Consider the following 20,748-nt stretch of genomic DNA (forward strand, 5'->3'; position numbering starts at 1 on the left):
TTATTCTCCTGGACCATGTAATCTCAGGACCTTGGTCACACAAGCCCTGTTAGTTACGGATTGCATCTTGGGGAGTAGATCTTAAATCAAATCATTTGTTACTCCAACAAGTTTTGTGCCAGTATTGCCCTAATGTATCTTACAGGTAAGACAACACTGTAGATTAAGTGAGTTCATAGTCACTTTTGATTCCCTTTTGAGAATGTGCGGAATACCATCCTTCTTGTAGGCACCTGTTTATCCTCTCCATGTTCAATGAGTCATGTTTGTGTGGTCTGCAAGTACTGGAGCCTTGCTGTCAAAGTTTGTGGAGAGCAACCTACTGTTTGGGCCATAACCAAAGTTATTTGAGAATTTGAGCTGCACCCTACATTGTAAACATGAAACCTTCTGTAACACTCCAGAAATATCCCTAAACTGCTTTGTAAAATCCTAACTGTCTGGTCTTGCTTCTGTAACCAGGCTTGCTTGAAAGGATCTCCCACTTTGTCATTTTGCCCTATAAAAATGGAATAGAAAATGGCTCAAAGTTGGTCTCTAAAATCCTTCCTTAGGGGGAGACAGCTCTGATGTGTACAGAAATACAGTTTCTTTTTATTATTTATTTTATTTATTTACATTACAAATGTTGTCACACTTCCAGTCCCCCCACTTCATGAGCCTGCCACCTTCTCCCTGTCCCTTATGCCTCTGACTGGGTGTTCCCCCACCCACCCACTCCCATGTCATCCCTCTAGCTTTCAACTTCTCTGGGGAATCAAGCCTCCACAGGACTAATTGTAGCCCCTCCCACTGAGGACTGACAAGTCAAGTCCTCAGTTACCTATGTAGCTGGGACCATGGACCTGACACAGTATACTCCTTGGTTGGTGGCTTAGTCCCTGCCAGCTCTCAGGGGTCCAATTAATTAATAATGTTGTCCTTCCTATATGGTTGCAATCCTATTCAGGACTTCATTCCTTCTACTAGTTCTCCCATTGGGGTGCCTGGGCTCAGTCCAATGGTTGGCTGTAAGTATCTGCTTGTGTCTCAGACAGCTGCTGTTACAGCCTCTCAGAGGACAGCAATGCCAGGTTTAGTCTGTAAGCACATCTTGGCATCAGCAATAGTGTCTGTGCCTGTGATGGTATGGTGGTGTTTGGTTGGCCTTTCCTTTAGTCTCTCCTCCATTTTTTGTCCCTGCATTTTCTTTAGAAAAGAACACTTCTGGGTTAAAAATCTTGAAGATGGGTGGGTAGCCCCATCCCTTAACTGTTGGCTATGTCTATCTACTGGAGGTGGTCTCTACAGGGCTCCATGCTATTGGACATTTGGGCTAATGAAATCTCTACTGGGTCCTGAGAGCCTCCCTCAATTCCTAGTATCTGGAATGTTCTAGTGGTTTCTCTCATTCCATAGCCCACAGTCCTACATATTTCTATTCAATCTCTTGGCCCTCTGGGCTTCTATCCTGTCACCCCCAACATACCTGCCTGGCCGTGTTTATTTGCTTCTTCCCTGTTCCATTCAGGTCCTTTCCTCCCTCTGCCTACTTTGATTATTTTGTTTCCCCTTGTAAGTGGCCTTGAAGCATCTATACTTGGGCCTTCCTTCCTATGATCTCTGAGTTCATATGGTCTCTGAGTTGTATCATGGGTATAAATCTGTACTGTTTGGCTAATACCCTCTTATCAATGAGAACATACCATGTATGTCCTTTTAGCTATGGGTTACCTCCCTTGGGATTATTTTTCTAGTTCCATCTATTGGGCTGCAACATTTGTGATGTCCTCATTTTTAATAGCTGAGTTGTATTTCATTGTGTAAATGTATCACATTTTCTCTATCTAATCTCTTGAGGAACATCTGGGTTGAGTCCAACTTCTGGCTATTATAAATGTGGCTGCTATGAACATAGTATGCCATGTGTCCTTATCATATATTGAAACATCTTTCTCAGGTATATGCCCAGGTTTTATATACCTGGGTCTTCAGGTAGAACTATTTCCAACTTTCTGAGAAACTGCAAGATTGATTTACAAAATGGTTCTACCAGTTTTCAAAACCACCTGCCAAGGTAGAGTGTTTCTCTTGCTCCACATACTCAACTAGCATCTGCTGTCAGCTGAGTTTTTGATCTTAGCAATTCTGATTAGTGTAAAGTGGAATCTGGGGGTTATTTTGATTTGCATTCCCCTGATGACTAAAGGATGTTGAACATTTCTTTACATGCTACTCAGCCATTCGAAATTCATCAGTTGAGAATTGTCTGTTTAACTCTGCACCCCATTTTTAAATTAGTTATTTGTTTTTTTTGTAGTCTAACATCTTGGGTTCTTCCAATATTTTGCTTATTAGCCGTTTACCAATTGTAGGGTTAGTAAAGATCTTTGCCCTATCTGTAGGTTGCTCTTGTTCTATTGAGGGTGTCCTTTACCTTACATATGCCTTTCAGATTCACGATGTCCCCTTTGTCAATTGTTGATCTTAGAGCCTTAGACATTGGTGTTTTGGTCAGGAAATTTTCCCCTGTGGCAGTGTGTTTGAGGCTGTTTGCCATTTTCTCTTCCATTAGATTCAGTATAACTGGTTTTATGTGGAGGTCCTTGATCCACTTGGACTTGAGCTTTGTACAAGGAGATAAAAATTGTTCAATGTCCATTCTTTAACATGCATACTGCTGATTAGACTAGCACTATACTCAGAAAAGGGCAAGGGTAGCAATGGAGAAAGAATGGAGGGAATATGGCAGGGATGGAGGGAGCAAGAGAACAACAGACAGAATTTTCTCAGACACTGATGACCCAAAATATAGGAAGCCATGTCTCTCAGAGGGTAGCCTTCATAAGACTCTTGCCTGTAAGCACAAAAGGTTATATCATTAACAGTATCAGGGACTAATTTTTGACCAAGGGATGGATCTAAATTTGATCCGGTTACTGTTTGGCCATTCCCTCATCTCTGCTTCATCCCCCATTCCTGCAATTCATGTAGACAGGTTAAATTTGGAATTTAAAGTTTTGTTGGTGGTTTGGTGTCTCTATTGCTCCACTGGAGTTACTGCCTGACTATAAGAGGTAGACTCTTCAGTTTCCATATCCCCTGTGTTGTTAGTCATAGCCAACTTCACTACCATTGATTCTTGGGCACCTCTCTTATACCAGGTGTCTACCTGAAGATGACCCCATCCCCTCATCCCTGTCAGTCACATGTTTTCATTCATTTTTATGGCCATCCAACTATCTCTCTGGTCATTCCCCATAACTGTTTCTGAACTCTCCCATTATCTACCACATCTTGCTCCTTCCCATACCCCTTGCTGATCTGCTTCTTAGGACTATTTTATTCACCTTTCTAAATGAGACTCAAACATCCTCTCTTGCACCTTCCTTCCTTTTTAACTTCTTTGGGTTGGTGGAATATTTGTAGTTGGAACACCAGGCCAGCACAATTCCCAGGAGAAGACATTCTATATTAAAAGAGCAAGGAAGAGGAAAAAGAGAGCACGAGTTCCGGGTCTCTGTCTTTTACCTGGCTGTGATGTAGATGTCAGGTAATGATGGACACTACCATGCAAATGTGATGAGTGAGGAGTGCCTAGGGAATGTGTGGCAGTTGCCATGGGAACAGACACAGAAGGTCATTGTTACCTAGGGATCATATCATCTCTGGATTTTGTAGCTAATTGCAAACAGCTTTTGATGCCAACAAGTATGGCATGATATATGATTTAATGTATCCAGTTTTATTTGGAGATCCTTCATTCATTTGGACTTGAGTTTTGTGAGCGGTGATAAACATGGATCTATTTTCATTCCTCAGTGTGTTGACATCAAGTTAGACCAGTGTCATTTGTTGAAGATGATTTCTCTTTTCCATTGTATGGTTTTGGCTGCTTTATCAAAACTTGAGTGTCCATATGTGTGTGGGTTTATTTATGGGTCTTTGATTCAATTCTATTGATCAAAATGTGTTTTTCCTATGCCAATACCATGCAGTTTTTCTCACTATTGCTCTGTAGTACAAGCCATCCATTGGACTGAGCATAGGGTTGAGATCAGGGTTGGTGATTTCTCCTGAAATTCTTTTCTTGTTCAGGATTGCTTCAACAATTCTAAGTTTTTCTTTCTTTCTTTCTTTCTTTCTTTCTTTCTTTCTTTCTTTCTTTCTTTCTTTCTTTCTTTCTTTCTTTCTTTCTTTCCTTTTTGCATATGAAATTGAGAATTCCTCTTTCTAAGTCTATAAAATATTGTGTTGGAATTTTTATGGGGTTGTACTGTACTGAATCAGTAGATTGCTTTGGGTATATGCCATTTTCACTATGATATCCTACCTATTCAGATGCATGGGAGATCTTCCCATCTTCTGATATCTTCTCTGATTTATTTCTTCAGGGATTTGAAGTTCTTATCATACAGATCTTTCATTTGATTACAGAGATACAGAAGATATTTTATGTTATTTTTGGCTGAATATAAAAGGTGTTGTTTTCCTAATTTCTTTCTCAACCACTTTATCATTTAAATAAAAGAAAGGCTAGTGATTTCTTAGAGATAACTTTGTTTTTGTTTTATTTTTTATTGAATATTTACTTTATTTACATTTCACATGTAATCCCCTTTCCTGGTTTCCTGTCCACAATACACCATACCCCTCCCCCCTTCTTCCCCCCCCCTTCCCCCTCCTCCTGCTCACCAATGCACCCACTCCTGCTTCCTGGCCCTGGCATTCCCCCACACCTGAGCAGAAAGCTTTCATAGAACAAAGGGCCTCTCCTCCCAGTAATGTCTGACTAGGCCATTCTCTGCTGCATATGCAGCTGGAGCTATGAGTCCCTTCATGTGTGCTCTTTGGTTCGTGGTTCAGTCCCTGGGATCTCTGGGGGTACTGACTAGTTCATATTGTTGTTACTTCTTTGAGACTGTAAACCCCTTCAGCTCCTTTGATCCTTTCTCTAGCTCCTTCATTGGGGACCCTATGCTTAGTTCAATGGATGGCTGTGAGAATCCACTTCTGTATTTGTGAGGCACTGGAAGAGCCTCTCAGGAGAGAGACATATTAAGCTCCTGTCAGCAAGCACTTGTTCGAATCCACAACAGTGTCTGGGTTTGGTGATTGGATATGGGATTATCCCCAGCTAAGTCAGTCTCTGGATGGTCATTTCTTAAGTCTCTACTCCACATTTTGTCTCTGTAACTCCTTCCATGGGTGTTTTGTTCACTCCTTCTTAGATGGATTGAGGCATCCACACTTTGGTCTTCCTTCTTCTTCTGTTTCTTGGGTTTCTGAATTGAACCTTGGGTATTCCGAGCTTCTGGGCTTCTGGAATAACATCCACTTATCAGTGAGTGCATATCATGTGTGTTATTTTGTGAATGGGTGACCTCACTCAGGATGATAACCTCCAGATCCATCCATTTCTACAAATTTCATAAATTCAATTTTTTAATAGCTGAGTAGTACTCTATTGTGTAAATGTACCACATTTTCTATATCCATTCCTCTGTTGAGGGACATCTGATTTATTTCTAGCTTCTGGCTATTCTAAATAAGGCTGCTATGAACATAGTGGAGTATGTGTCATTATTACATGCTGGACCATCTTCTGGGTATATGCCCAGGAGTGATACAGCTGGGTCCTCAGGTAGTACTATGTCCAATTTTCTGAGGAATCGCCAAACTGATTTCCAGATTGGTTGTCCCAGCTTGCAATCCCACCAGCAATGGAGGAGTGTTCCTCTTTCTTCACATCCTTTCCAGCATCTGCTTTCACCTGAGTTTTTGATCTCAGCTGTTCTGACTGGTGTGAGGTTGAATCTCATGGTTGTTTTGATTTGCACTTCCCTGATGACTACGGATGTTGAACATATTTTTTGGTGATTCTTATCCATTTAGTATTCCATAGTTGAGAATTCTTTGATTAGCTCTATATCCCATTTTTAATAGGGTTATTTGTTTCTCTGCAGTCTAACCTCTTGAGTTCTTTGTATATATTCAATATTAGCCTCAAACATAGGTGCACAGGGGAAAAATTCCTGAACAGAACACCAATAGCTTGCAATGTAAAATCAAGAATTGACAAGTGAGACCTCATAAAATAGCAAGCTTCTGTAAGGCAAAGGACACTTTCAATAAGACAAAAAGGCCACCAACAGATTTGGAAAAGATCTTCACCAATTCTACATCCAATAGAGTTAACTTTGTTTCTAGCCACTTTGCTGGAGCTGTTTATCAGCTGAATCTGTTCTCTCAGAGAATATTTGGAGTCCCTATTTTATATTGTCATATTGTCTGCACATATAGATAATTTGAATTCTTTTATAATTTGGATCCCATTACTGATTGTCTTATCACAATTTATGTTGGATTTTCCAGATGAATTTTTGTATTATTTATCAACACATGTAATTCTGTGATTTCTTTTACAATTACTATGCTTCTAGGTATTTTCTTTCTTCATAATAAATGCCTTCATTCCAGAACTTTGGAGGCAGTGGGAGGCAGGTATCAGTGAGTTTAAGGCCAGCTTGGTCTACATAGTGAGATCAGGGCTAGCCAAAGATACTCATTATGGCAATACATTGACTCAAAAATGTTTTTTTTTCTCCTTTAAAAAAATCACATTAATAAGCTTTCAAGCAAGCAGTCTCCACACTGTTCTTGTCTGCTACATAGCAGGGAATAAACTGAGAAAAAGCTATGAGAAAATGTGGGTGATGTCCAAATATTGCACTCTGTGTTGTGTGCAACTTTGGCTGTCCTAGAACTCAGTATGTAGACTAGGCTGGCCATGAATTCATAGAGATCAATATATCTCTTCTTCCCAAGTGCTGGGGTAAAATATGGGTACTACCATGCCTTGATTTTTTTATTGCTGTTCTTAATTTATTTTTATTTTATGTGTGTGTATATATATCTGTCTGCCTGTATGTATGTATGTATGTTTGTATGTATGTATGTATGTATGTATGTATGTATGTTTTGCCCATCCCTTGTCTAGTTCCCAAAGAGGTGAGAAGAGTGTGTCAGATCCCCAAGAAGTGGAGTACTTGAACTCATGCACAGAAATCCCATAAACAACTAATTAAATCAAAATAAAAAGGTTGTGATAAAATTGAAGCACTCCTTCATGGTAAAAACATTAAAGGAACTCAAAAGAGAAGGAAAAAATCCTCAACAAAATAAAGGCTAAGAATAATAAATATAAAGCTAATTATCTATAGATCATACAGAATGGTGAGAACTTCAAGCATTTCTCATAAAATCAGGAATAAAGAAACGGTGTCTATCTTCTCTACTCCCATTGATCATGGAGCTTTATAAATAAGACAAGAGAAAGCAATAAAAGGAATACAAACAGGTGAGTTAGAGGCCAGCATATCCTCACTTGCAGATGTCATGCTTGTCTAAATGCCAAATCCTAAAACTCTACCCCATTTAGATTTTCTAAAAAGTCCAGCAAATTATTAAGACACAAGCATGATATTTTAAAAAATTACATTCTCTTTAACCAATAACAAATACACTAAGAAATGAATTAAGAAAACATTCCTAAAAAATAAATTCCCCAAAACACATATCTTTGACTGAAACTAACCAAGAAAGTGAAAGACTTCTATAATAAATACTTTAAAGCATTAAAAAAAAATTAAGAGGCACCAAAGTGTGGAAAGACCTTTTATACTCATATATTGGAGGGCATACTATTGAAAAAACAATTATTGTACCAAAAGAAATCTACAGTTTCTGTGTAACCCAATACAAATTCCATGACATCCTTCACACTATTAGAATAAGCAAAATTAAAATAAAATTAATATTAAAATATAAATATTAGTATTGTGTGCAAATTAATATTTTGGTAATTGTAAATTGTAATTGTAAGACCTAAACTTCATAGAGACAAATCTGGCCCAGAAAACTAGAGGACTGAACAGAGGGGAAAGTTAGATGTGTTCAACATGGAGTATGTATTTATAAGATGTTTAAAAAAAAACAATGGATGCAATGGTTCCTGTCTCTAATTCAGTGCTAAGGAGCAATGGAAGTACAGAGCATATGTGCCCTGTTCTTGAACTCCAACAGAAATTCAAAAAGCTTCCCACTAAGATAGAAGATGACTTCTGAAAACACCAGGTCATATTTTTCCAAAAACTTTTATTAAGAATCAATATAGAACCGTATTAAGAAACTTGGAGGCTAAAGTTATTCATAGAGATAATCATATGCTCTTTCCCTCAAATAAAATTTAAAGTAGAATTTAAGAGAAGTTAAGCATTCTATACTATTTATTTTTACATCCTGTGAGACAACAGATAGAGACCAAGGAGAAGAAAATGTTAAAGGATTAAGCCAGAACAGCCATGAAAAGAGAACATTAATTGAGATATTGAGGAAGCCCAGAAAAAGCTAGATGGACTGAAAAAAGAAAACTATTTCTATATCACTGTGTGACTTTCCCCAAAAGCATGGATTGCAATCTGATTACTCAGCAGTTCAGTGTAAGCTAATACAAAATGAAATATAATTTTATTATCACAAGTTAATAAAAGGTAAGTGTGACAAACAATAAGTAATTTGTACAGATTGCAACTTTTAGAAACTGTATTGAGGCCCTAACCATACAAATATAATTTAGAAAATAATTTGGTAGTTACTGACACATTAATATTTCTCATTCCAACAAAGATTATAAAGTGAAATTCTAGATAATCTGTATGCGTACATACCAGTAGACTAATGTAGAACTAGAAGAATCTTCACTTGCAATAAGTAAATGATAAAAGTTCCAGTTTCTATCATGAAGGGGATCTTGTGCTCATTGAAATAATTCTATGTACAGAGATGTGATACTCATCAGTGGAGAAGACTAAATACAGCTACACAATAGACCGCTATATGTGTAAACTCCTGAAGCAGGCTTAAGGAAGGCAGTAAATCAGAGAATACATAAAGTATGCCATATTTACATAAGACTGAAAATGGGAAATTATAAAATGTATAACGTCGGAATGGAAATAACTGTTTAAGACAGAGCAAAGAAATCAACACAAAGCTTACAATGAGGCTTCTATCCGGAGTACTGCAATAGAGGGAACATGCTTGAAGAAGAAAAAAACTGGGCTTGAACCATTACAATATTTCTTAAGGAAAGTGGTGCAAAATGATTGTTTATATAATTAGAATTTTCTAAATAAGTTATCAGAGTTTAATACATTATTACTCCATGAAATTATAAGTCAAAATCAAGCAGTAAATTTATACTGTTTTGGAGAGATTACTAGATAATGAATAGTCTCCATTAACCATACAGTGATTGCCACAATTTGACCATTTACAACACAATTAAATATCTGCACATTCAATTACTTAATAGTTATTTAGTCTTTCAGATAAGCTACAACAGAATGTGAGATTCCTGCCATTCACCTGGAACTACCCCCCAAGTATTCTATCTGTCTGTCAGTGCTGTGTTTGGTTTACAACATGATGGTACAAGGCTTTAAGAGAAAAACTGGCTCTAGAAAACATGAATTTCTTTATACTCATGGTGTCAATCTGCCTGCCATCTGTTCATAGAGGAATGTCTTCTTCTTTAAAGTGGTAAGACCCCATGAGTATATAGTTCCAGACACTTTTAACACAAGTTTTTCTATGCCCATCAAGTAATACATTTGGAATAAACTTTATTATACCAATATCAAAGCAGATTCCGATGGAAACTTCTGTGAGGTTTTATGGCCAAATAAAAGGAACTCAGTCTAGTATGACATAAGTTTACATAAGTGAAAGATAAGCAATATCTGAGAGACAAAATAGACTCAGAATACCTTAAATATTTCTTGATCTTATAGTAGTACCAAATCCAACATTACAGTGTGTAAACATATTCTTGATTTAAAATCTAAAGAAGACATAAGGAAGTCTTCTTCTAAAACATAATAAAAAAAACCACTTTGGCCATGGAGCCATTTCTGTGCACGTTTTTGGCCATGGTTGAGCCGTAATTTCTCACAATGTTACAAACTCCAACTTGAGTTTGACTTGGGCATGATATGGTAATCATGTTTAAAATAAGTCCTTAGCTAGATAAAAGAAAATACCTGAAAACTCTCATGGTCTACGATGCATGAGTCTACAATTCTCCATGTTCTGTTGAATCCATTGCCTTATACCTCTCCTCCATGCCCACATCTACCATCAGATCCATTCCCACCTTGAGAATAGATTCCAGTGGCTGTAAGTGATGTCAGCTATCACTATGCAAAGACAATTAGAAACTCCTAACTCTAATAGAAAAAAAGCACTACCCTTGGAGGCTGTTTCCTCTCTCTGGAGACTCTATAAACTGATGTGTAGGACATCCTCAGGGTAAACCTGTCTGTGTTTCCCCTGAGACCCTTCCTAAGCTCTCATCCATGTTGTTCCACCTGATCATAAAGAAGAGCACAAAACACTCCCAAGACTGTGAGACTTACATGCTATATTGACTTGTTTGTCAGGCCCTTCAGAAGGGAGAAACAGAGGCCATGATATATCTGTTACAAAACATATGATTTCATTGAAATTAACTTGTATTAAATATAAAGAGTCACCCTGCATATGACTAACAAAGAAGAATCACATTTTAAACATCTGTTTCTTTCGTTTCCACACAAATTATGTACTCTCACTCTTAAACTTAATCTTTCCCAGTTCTGTTACCTTCTGTTTAAAAAAAGAAAAAAACAACAAAACAAAACACTGTGATTTAAAGGAACATCTAATAGACACACCAAAAGTCACCACTAGTTGGCAACGATGTAGCCTGTGATGGCTTAGTTCACTGTGCCTAATTGGCTCCAAGGATTGCAAGGTCAGATGCCATTGTTTGGTGAAATGCATTGACTTCCCACCACTCTTTTGAATATTCCAATATGGTTCATTTTTGTACAAATCACAATAAATTACTTTGTCTTAAGAAGGAATTTATTTAAAGAACTTCTTTCTTGAATGGTCACCTGACCTCAGTAGGATCATATAGCATTTGGGAAGAAACATACATCCCAATAAGCCAGCACTAGAGGCCAGAATGGAAAATATTTCCACAGCCACCATGGTTTTCCCTGTGGAGCTCAGGTAAGTGGGTATGAAAGAAATCCACACACTGCAGAAAACCAGCATGCTGAATGTGATTGTTTTTGCCTCATTGAAGCTGCCAGGTAGCCTTCTTGCCAGAAAAGCAATGAGCAAACTGAGACTGGCCAGAAATCCCAAGTACCCCAGAACACAATAGAATGCAAGGGTGGACCCCTCATTACAACAGAGGATGATGTGACCAAACTCTGACTGCATGTCAATATCAGGGAAAGGGGGATATGTTCCCAGCCAGACTGCACAGATGCACACTTGAATGATGGAACCACAGCAGACTATAGCATTTGAGAATTGGGTCACCATCCTCATTTGTAAGGTGCTTCCTGGTTTGATGGCTTTGAAGGCTACAACCACAATGAAGGTCTTTGCCAAGATAGCAGACACAACAACAGAAAATACAACCCCAAAAATCATTTGTCTCAAGACACAAGTGACTGTGCTAGGTTGGCCAATGAATATTAATGAACAAAAGAAACAGAGCATTATAGAAACTAGGAGGAGATAACTGAGATTTCTGTTATTTGCTCTGACAATGGGTGTGTCCCGATAGTAGATAAATAATCCTAAAATCATGGCTGCAAAGGCAGATAAACTAATGGCCAAGGACACCAAAACAGCTCCCAGAGTATCTTCGTGGGACAAAAATGCCATAATTTTGGGGAGACACTGATTCCTCTGTTTATTTGGATACTGATCTTCAGGACACTTGATGCACTGATCCATATCTGAAAATGATGCAGATTGGTTTATTATATTCCACCCATCACTCTCCAGATACACGTATGGGACATATATCTTCCACAGAACAATTGTTGAATTTTAAAGGAAAAGTCCCTGGTTATAGTCACTGTGCCATAATATTGAAATTAATAGATGAATAAGTTATTTTTTTCATGAGAGTATAATACAGATACACTGTATTCATAATATATTCAGAAAGTTAATAGACTTGAACAATATGAGAAAATCAGAAATGTAGAAATTATGTTTAGTGGAAGTCAGACAACATGAATATTATATTTGATTACATGTAAAGAAAAAAGAAAATTAAGCTTTTAAGAAAGAGGAATTTTGAAGCTTTTACTATTTTTCTTTTCATTCTCATAATTTATTAAAATAATTTATTACTTGAGAATATCATACATGCATATCATGTGTTTAGATCAAATCTATCACCATTTTCCCCCCTGAAAATACATCTCTCTCCCCTCCAACATTTTTTCTTCCCACTTTACTTGATTTTTTTTTTGGGGGGGTTGGCCCTCGTAGTTCACTTTATGCTGCCTATATTCACATCACTGTAGGGCCATCTACCATAACATGGGCAGTCTATAAGGAACAGCTGAGCAGAGGATGGCCTAGTTGGCCATCAGTGGGAGGAGAGGCCCTTGACCTTGCGAAGATTATGCCCTAGTACAGGGGAATGCCTGGACCAGGAAGCAGGAGTGGGTGGGTTGGGAAACAGGGCAGGGGGGAGGGTATGGGGGCTTAGGGGATAGCATTTGAAACGTAAATGAAAAAAATATCTAATAAAAAAGAAAAAACAAACAAACGAACAAACAAACAAACCTCACTCTTTCGCTCCAGCAGCCATCAACTGCTAATATCTTTAAGCTAGGGGTGAGCGTATGTGATCCTGTCCCCTATCCATGCTGGTATTTTGTGAGGCTAGATGTGGCTTAATCTACTGCATGCCTCTGTAAGTTTATGTGATCTCTAACCCTGTCATGTCTGACAAATTCTGCTTCCCTATAGATATCGTCTCTGTGGCTCTTATGACCTTTCTGCCTTCTCTACTTCAATGATCCTGGTGCTCTTATCCCTGCAAGCTCTTGGTTGTTATTATGGAAGGTGCTAGGAGACATCTAGGAGAAGCTAAGAAATAGCAGGAGATGGTGTCACCATGGACAGTAAAGTCAACATGGATTTGCCCTTCCTGGCAAGACTGAAGGAATTACATATGAGTAAAGAATCCTGCTATTAATATACCTTTCCTGTTATTGCACACACACACACACACACACACACACACACACACACACACACACACACACATTCATTTGTGAGTTTATAAGTCACAAAAATTTTTCTAAACATACCAGTAAAGTATTCATCATTCTGTACTGTTACTATCTCTTCAAAGAGTGGTTCAAATCAGGTTTTTCCAGTGGCATACAAAGGTTGTTTTCAGGGATAGTGGATTCTTTTTAGTCATGATCCAAAGTCAAGGTGCTTGATTACCAGTTCAGCTCATTCTTCCCTTTGATTTTGAAGAATCTATCATTTGACATAAGTAGCTAGACATTGGTGGTTTGAAGAAAAAATGATACACAGAAAATAAAACTGGTTTACTCCTACAGGAGCATAGATGAAATGTTCTAGCAGCCACTGAAAAGCCAGTGGGACATAGAATGCAAATTTGAATCTATTGATGGGGAGGGGAAAATAGGGACAGAATCAGGTATGGGAGGAGACAGGGATGATAGATAGAATGTCAGGAAATTGACCAGAGGTGTGTAGCAATGGGAGATGTGGAACTGGTGGTAGCCACCAGAAAGGCCCAGATGCCAGGAAAGCAAGAGTTTCCCAGAACACAAAGGGAATGACATTAGCTGAAATACCAAACAAAGGGAAGAAAGAACCTGTAGAGACGATATCCAGAGTTTAGGCAAGGCCCTTTGTTGAAGGATGGGGTCACCCACTCACATCCAAATTTTTAACCCAGAATTGCTCCTGACTAAAGGAAATAAGTGGACCAAATATGGAGCAAAGACTGAAGGAAAGGCCATCCAGAGACAGCCACAACTAGGGATCCATCCCATAAACAGTCACCAAACTCAGACACTATTGTGGATGCCAAGAAGTGCTTGCTGACAGGAGCCTGACATAGATGTCTCCTGAGAGGCTCTGCCTGACAAATACAGATGTGGATACTTGCAGCCAAACATTGTCCTAAGCACAGTGACCCCAGTGGAGGAGTTAAGGAATATAGCATAAGAGGCTTGCAACTCCATAGAAAGAACAACAATATACACCAAACAGACCCCCCACCCCTGAGCTCCCAGGAACTAAACCATCAACCAGAGTACACATTGAGGAATCCATGGCTCCAGCTGCATATGTGGCAGAGGATGGCCTTATCTGGTATCAATGGGAGGAGAGGCTCTTGGTCCTCTAAATGCTTGATGTCCCAGTGTAAGGGAATGCCAGGGCGGTGAGGTAGGAGTAGGTGGGTGGATTGGGGAGCACTCTCATAATAACAGGGGGAGGGAGAATGGGATAAGGGGTAACTGGGAAAGAGGATAACATTTGATTTGTAAATAAATTGAATATACAATAAAAAAAAGGTATATTTTGAGCCAGATTGAATTTAGTTCACACAATGAAACATTCTTATAGTGGTAAATGCATGACCTGTGGACACAGCTGAGTATCCATTTAGAGCACATTCTTAGCATATATAAGGGTTTGGGTTGTATTCCCAGTACAAAATGTGCTAAATGCAAGGTAATGAGAGAAATACTTTTCTCAGAATTATTTAGTACTAGGAGTTTATATCACCCCCAAATTCCTTATTTACAGTAAATGGAAACTTGCAAAATTACAAATTGCTTTTTCAAAATTAGTATTTTAAGACATAGCACATAAAAATATCATTCAAGATTATGAAAAGTATAAGTATTGAAGTTCAAGGATAATGTACTTCAATACTTGGTAGATGTAAGAATATGAAGAAAAAGAGATTCGGGCACATATCCTGGGAAACAGCAAGCCTTCTGTTGATGGCACAGAAAATACTTCTATGGGGTGAAGAGGGAAAGATTGTCACAGCATATTAGGTAAAACTAAAGGAACTTTAAAGAGATGGTATTCCTAGAAAGTATGAGGTATGGGGGCTGTGGGTATAGCAGAAGAAGGGGGAGAGCCTGTGTAAGGCCAGAGTTCCTGTGCTCTGGGCAGGCAGACACAGGAAGACTGCCGGATGCTTTCCAGGTAGCCCCAGGTGGGCATCTGGCTGTGTGAAGTCACTGACCCCACACAATAAGGGGTAGACAAGGGGCAGCCCCCAGTACCATGTTCTCAGTCTCTGGTATCCCACACTGGATACACTGGATACTGCAGAGGAGCTGAGAACAGAATAAGGGCCCCAGGGTGACACACTAGGCTCCGGAGATTTGGGAAGAGGGCAGAGGGAGAGAGGTTCCCAAGCATGTGAGAGTCCTAGGTCTGGTCTGTGGCTGGAACACAGGAAGGCTTTCCACCCGGAGGTTAGAAGTGGCTTGTTAGTGGCTTATTAGAAGGCCTATCTCATCATCCAAGCACAGCGGGACTTGATGAACAGAGACAGTCTTTGGTTTTAGAGCTTTATTGTAGAAAGGCAGGGGGAAAGAGAAAAGGTAGAAAGAGAGAGACTGGCCATGGCCAAGAGGAGAGAAGGGGAAAAAGCAGAGAGAGAAAAAGGGCTAGAGTCAGAAAGCTTAAAGAGAGAGAGGGAAATCTTAGAGAGTAAGAGGGAGAGAAAGGAATGTAAAAGCTTAAGAATTTGAGAGGCCAAGCAGCCCCTCTTGTAGTGGGCTTGATATCTTGCTGTTGTTAGGTACCTGAGAGTAGTCTAGCCTGAAGGTCAGAAGCTTGGGACTTTGTGTAGGTGACTGAAAGCCACAAGACTCTCCTGTGGGGTCTATAGGGGCAGCAACTTCGACAGGAGCCAGGGGTCCAGGAGATATGAGGAAACACCTACTATCCCATGTAGGTGGGAATTAACACCCAACAGGTTTCACCGGGGTTTAGACCTCAGATTGACTGGAGATTAGGCTGTCTGTGCATAGCCCATTGCCCCACAGAGGTAGATATATTTTCTTGTCTTGTTATCTATCAATATATTCTTTCTCTGAGAAAATGGTGGTATTTGCAGTTCATCATAGTACAGAGCAAGGCCAGCTCCTAGAAGGGTTGCAAGTGTGGCTGCTGTGTCACTTCTGCATCAGTATGTGGCAGAGAAGAGAGAGACAAAGGCTACCTTCAGTGATCTAACCTATGATTAGTAGCCTAACACTCTGCCCCCGAAAATAGAGAGCTCGAGAGACCACCAGTCCAGTGCTACAGAAAGTACAATGGCTCCGAGGACCAGGAGCAAGCCAGAGACTAAAAGAACTGTTTCTTGGACTGAACCTCACAGTCCTGATGAGGAAGAAGCCCAAAATGACCACCAGACTGATCCCATTGGGTCTGGACAGGAAGCTAGCCTGGGGACAAAGAGACAACCATGAGTCCAGCACTGTGCAGGGCTGGGGAGAGGGCAGACTGTGCCAGAGATAATGCTTTCCTGGCACCATAAAGCATGAGCAGGAAACAGGTCTTGAGATCACTCTGGAGACCACTTTAGACACGAAGAGATCCAGTGCACCACAAACAGGAGCAATTAGGTGGTGGAAAACTGGACGAGAAAAAGAGAAAAAAGGTATGGACACATAGAATTTAGGTAGAATTGGAGACTGGAGGGTAGTGAGAAACAACCCTCAGGAACAAGGTTTTGCCACCTGGTACTCTGTTTAGGTCCTGATGCAGCAGGAATCTTTTACCAAGGCCAGGCTGATGATTCTGGTCTGGCCTGCCACTTAGAGTATCTTGATGTCTGAGGGGTGTAAAGAAATAGTCCCATCCCTCACCTAGACACTGTGGAAGAGCTGGCCCTGGGGACATGAAAACAGGAGAGCTGACTCCATCCCTGGCCAGATGTATTACTTGGGAGTGTGGGCCCTGCACACCTCTGGAGTAACAGATCAGTCATGAACCCCACCTTCTGTCTCTGCAGTAGAGTAGGATGAGGGAGAGATAACCCCCTACTGTTCATAACCAGCTGCAGAACTCAGGAGAGAGAGAGAGCACTGTTCTACCTATGAGCAGCACAATAGAGCTGACCCTGGTGTTGGGGTGTGGGGTAAAACTGAGCCAGTTACAAGGGCATGAGAATGGCAGAGCTGGCCAGCACTTATCTTCCAGGAGGTGACATGGGTGAGGGAGAGATGCCCTCCTCATTACCCCTCCCCACATACAGCAGGTAAGAGAGTTAGCCTCAAGGTCATCAGAGCAGGAGAGCTGTCCATACCCTTTATCTGCTGCAGTACTCAGAAGAACAGGCAATGAACCTTGCCTGGTCAGCAGAGTAGAGCTGACACTGGGTGTGAGGGTTGCATATGAGCTAGCCCCAAAGACACGAGTGTGGCAGAGCCAGCCCTGCCCCATATCTGCTGGTCAGTGGTACTGCCCAAGGAGAAACTCCCTTCTACCCTCCCTTGTCCCCTGCCATCTATGGCAGGCAGAAGAGCAGGCCCTGTGATCATGAGAATGGGAGAACTGGTCTTATCCCTCACCAGCTGCAGCACTTGGGAGAATAGGCCCTTAACATCACCTGTTCAGCAGGGTAGAGCTGACCCTCCTATTAGGATTTGCTCTTGAGCTGGCCCCAAGGGAATGAAAGCAGGAAAGCTGGTGGGTTACCATCTCAGATACTTTTCAGGCCCAGATTCACTGCTTTGAATTTGCTTACCCTCACCTCTACTGCATTATAAAGTGCTGGAGTTCATGAAGGGGCTGGTCCTATTTATCCAAAACTATAGGAACTCCTGACACTGGACAACAGGATATCTGAGAGGAGTCCAAGTGAGCTTCCAGTTTTGATAGAGTATCAGCAACCAGAGGCTCAGAGCATCCCAACAAGTCATTGCAATGAACATTGGCAAACAAAGATGTGTGGACATATGGGTGTACCTTGGAACTGATTGGAACACATTACAGCTTCCACAGCAAAAGGGTTTTTTTGTTTGTTTGTTTGTTTGTTTGTTTGGGACAGTGGAGGTTGCAAGGGAAGAGCATGGACACAAGGATATGGAAAGATGGGTGGGGTTTGGGGGTATGATGCGAAATCCACAAAGAACCAATATAAAGTTAATTTAAACAAAAAGTATAAAGAACAAGGACTTGGTAGTGCTTGTCTGCAAGACCAGCACTGAGGAAGTAGTCAGTCCTACCACTACTTTGCTACCAAAAAAGCAAAGAACATTATTTTAAATAGAATTTTGGTAAGTAAAATTTTCATTCAGGAGAATAAAATGGTCATGATAAAACACCTGTTTTGAAATAGGTATTAGATGTGAAGTAAGGATACAAAAAAATAAAATAAAAGGTTGGTAGGAAGCATTGCTGCTGTGCTCTGGGAAGGCTTTGCAATTGAAATCCTCTTAAGGAAGAAGTGACAGCTGGACAATCAGGGACAGTAGGCAGAGCATACCTGAACATCAGTCACAGCCCTACACATCAGTCACAGACCTGTACATCACTCACAGACCTGCACATCACTCACAGACCTGCACATCACTCACAAACCCGCAAATCACTCATCCTTTGGGATCCCACTGTGCTTGATTGTACAGTGGCCTCATGCTAGTGTACAGTACAAGGGAATACAAAATGAAAACTCCCATAAGTATCAAAGTAATTACAAAGAAAGTTATTAAATCATATGGCAAATACTTATTTAGTCATAAACACATATTTATGGTGTTCTGCTATTCACCATAGGAAATGATCCCAGGATCTCATGGACCCAGGGTCCCAGGGTCCCAGAATCCCAGTAAAGAAGTGCTGTATCTGCCACCAATATCACACTAATACAATGCTTTTAGCAGTTTCTCTTATTTGACAATTCCTCTGTATTTTATCTCAGCTTTCTCTAGGTTGTATGATCATAGCAATTTATATAGTTTCTCTGAAATTTAATTTCCTTGTGAGTAAAATGTGGGTTATCATTACTATTTACTGTAAGTATGAAACAAGGTCATACTTTATAATGCATCTCATAGTTTGGGTTATACTGAGAGCACTAACTATTTACAGTATATAGGGAGTGCTAACTTTACTCATTAATACTGCTAAAGCTGCAAAGAACTGTTAGTGAAAAGCAGGGTACAAAGAAGAGACACTAAACTCAGTGCTGTTTTGCAGAAGACAAAGTTGGACCAGATGTAAAACACTCCTGCAGTCTTAGTCATCCAGGAGACTGAGCCTGGAGGACTGCAGGAGCCAAGGAGTTTGAGACCAATATGGGCAAACCAACCCACCAACCAATAAACTAGCAACCAACAGAAATAAAAATTTCTGGGTTGAACTCACGATTTTTGTTTGTTTTTTGTTTTGTGTTTCAAGACAGAGTTTCTCTGTGCAGCCCTGGCTGTCCTGGAACTCACTCTGTAAATCAGGATGGCCTTGAACTCTGAGATCCACATACTGAGATTTGGGATTTAAACCTTTGTTACCACCACTCAACAAGAACTTGTTTTAAACTATTAGGAGTTAGCTAAATAAACATAACTGTGTCTTTAGGTATTGTGTTACTCATCCCTATCCTGTGGTGCAATATTTCCACATTCAGAACCATTTCCAAAAACTTCCACATTCATATTCATCTTAAAAATACCTGTTTCATTTGCAATCTCTCCATCTGGACATGGGATACAATCATAACAACAGAATGTTTTCCCTTCAATGGGTGATTTCCTATATCCAAGTGTACAACTTTGACTGCAAACAGATAAAGGAGTCTGTATAGGAGACATGAGCAGAAGGAAGTTAGTCCATTCATGCCATTCAGTATTAGCATCCAGATGGTAAACTAAAGCTGGACATCTGGGTACTGTAATAAGAACTACCATGCCTTTAGAGAATGAAAAGTCAAAGTGTCTGTTTCTCTCTCTTTCTCTCTCTCTCTCTCTCTCCTTCTATCTCTTTTGAACTACTGCTTTATTTTATTTCATTGATTTTTTTATGTTTGCATAATATATTTCATTATATTTAAATATATTTTTAAATTTGAATATATTTGGATCTTTAACTTCCCCAAGTCTCTCCAGATCTTCCCCTGCTATCAACCTACCAAAATGTAAGTTCTTTCTCAAAAAACAAACTAAATCCTAAAAAACAACAAATTACTCAAAACCTAGAAAATAAAATAGAAAAGCACAAAAGAATAACAAAACTTTAACCAAAAGTGTGTGTGTGTGTGCGTGTGTTTGTGTTTGTGTGTGTATGTATGTGCACGTGACATATATATATTGGATTCCATTCTCATGCAGCCCAACACAAGACCTGCCTTGGCATGGTTGATATATCCACTGTCTTCCATTGGTGAAAATTTCTCAGGTCTCTTAAAGACCATAATATTCTCCATTACTATGTATTACCTCTTTTTATAACAACATGGAGATGTTCAGGTTGAACAGTTCCAACAATAAGGGCATGATGTGCATGCAGTTTTAAATTTCAAATCTAGAAATACATATCACAAGATATTTATTCACACTGTGAGCCTTGAGATTGTGTTACTTACTGAAAACAAACAAACAACAAAAATAAACAAACAAAAAACCCAACTGATTTTAGTTGTGGCATGGCTCAGCCCTAGAATAGATCTTTAATCCCAAATAAAGAAGGTAACCTTAGTTTGTAGAATAAAGCAACCGTTGTTAAAAGTAACTTCTAAACTTTGAGGGGAAGACAATGTTAAAAATCAGAGAATGAATCAGAGATAGAATACACCCAACTCTCATATGAATAGACAGGAAGAAGAGGCAATTT

At 39.7% G+C, this 20,748-nt stretch overlaps 1 protein-coding gene and 2 pseudogenes across 2 annotated transcripts in view; 2 read left to right on the forward strand and 1 right to left on the reverse strand.

The window, feature by feature from the left end:
* The window catches only part of LOC110295785 (vomeronasal type-2 receptor 26-like), a 247,717-nt pseudogene that overhangs the window by 172,970 nt on the left and 53,999 nt on the right, over positions 1-20,748 (forward strand).
* Positions 9,649-20,748, reverse strand: part of LOC110288433 (vomeronasal type-2 receptor 26-like) — a 38,263-nt gene continuing 27,163 nt past the window's right edge. For both annotated transcript variants that reach the window (XM_085839951.1, XM_021154788.2), the window contains exons 5-6: positions 19,592-19,715; positions 9,649-11,840 (exon numbers count right to left, since the gene is read on the reverse strand). In XM_085839951.1, the coding sequence (XP_085696077.1) occupies positions 10,948-11,840; positions 19,592-19,715 (1,017 nt within the window). In that variant the 3' untranslated portion in view covers positions 9,649-10,947. The remainder of the gene's footprint in view (positions 11,841-19,591; positions 19,716-20,748) is intronic.
* On the forward strand, positions 16,053-16,172 carry LOC115030316 (small nucleolar RNA SNORA17; annotated as a pseudogene).

This window comes from Mus caroli, unplaced genomic scaffold (genome assembly GCF_978045245.1).
Source record: "Mus caroli unplaced genomic scaffold, Mus_caroli_1 scaffold_7, whole genome shotgun sequence".
NCBI lineage: Eukaryota > Metazoa > Chordata > Mammalia > Rodentia > Muridae > Mus > Mus caroli.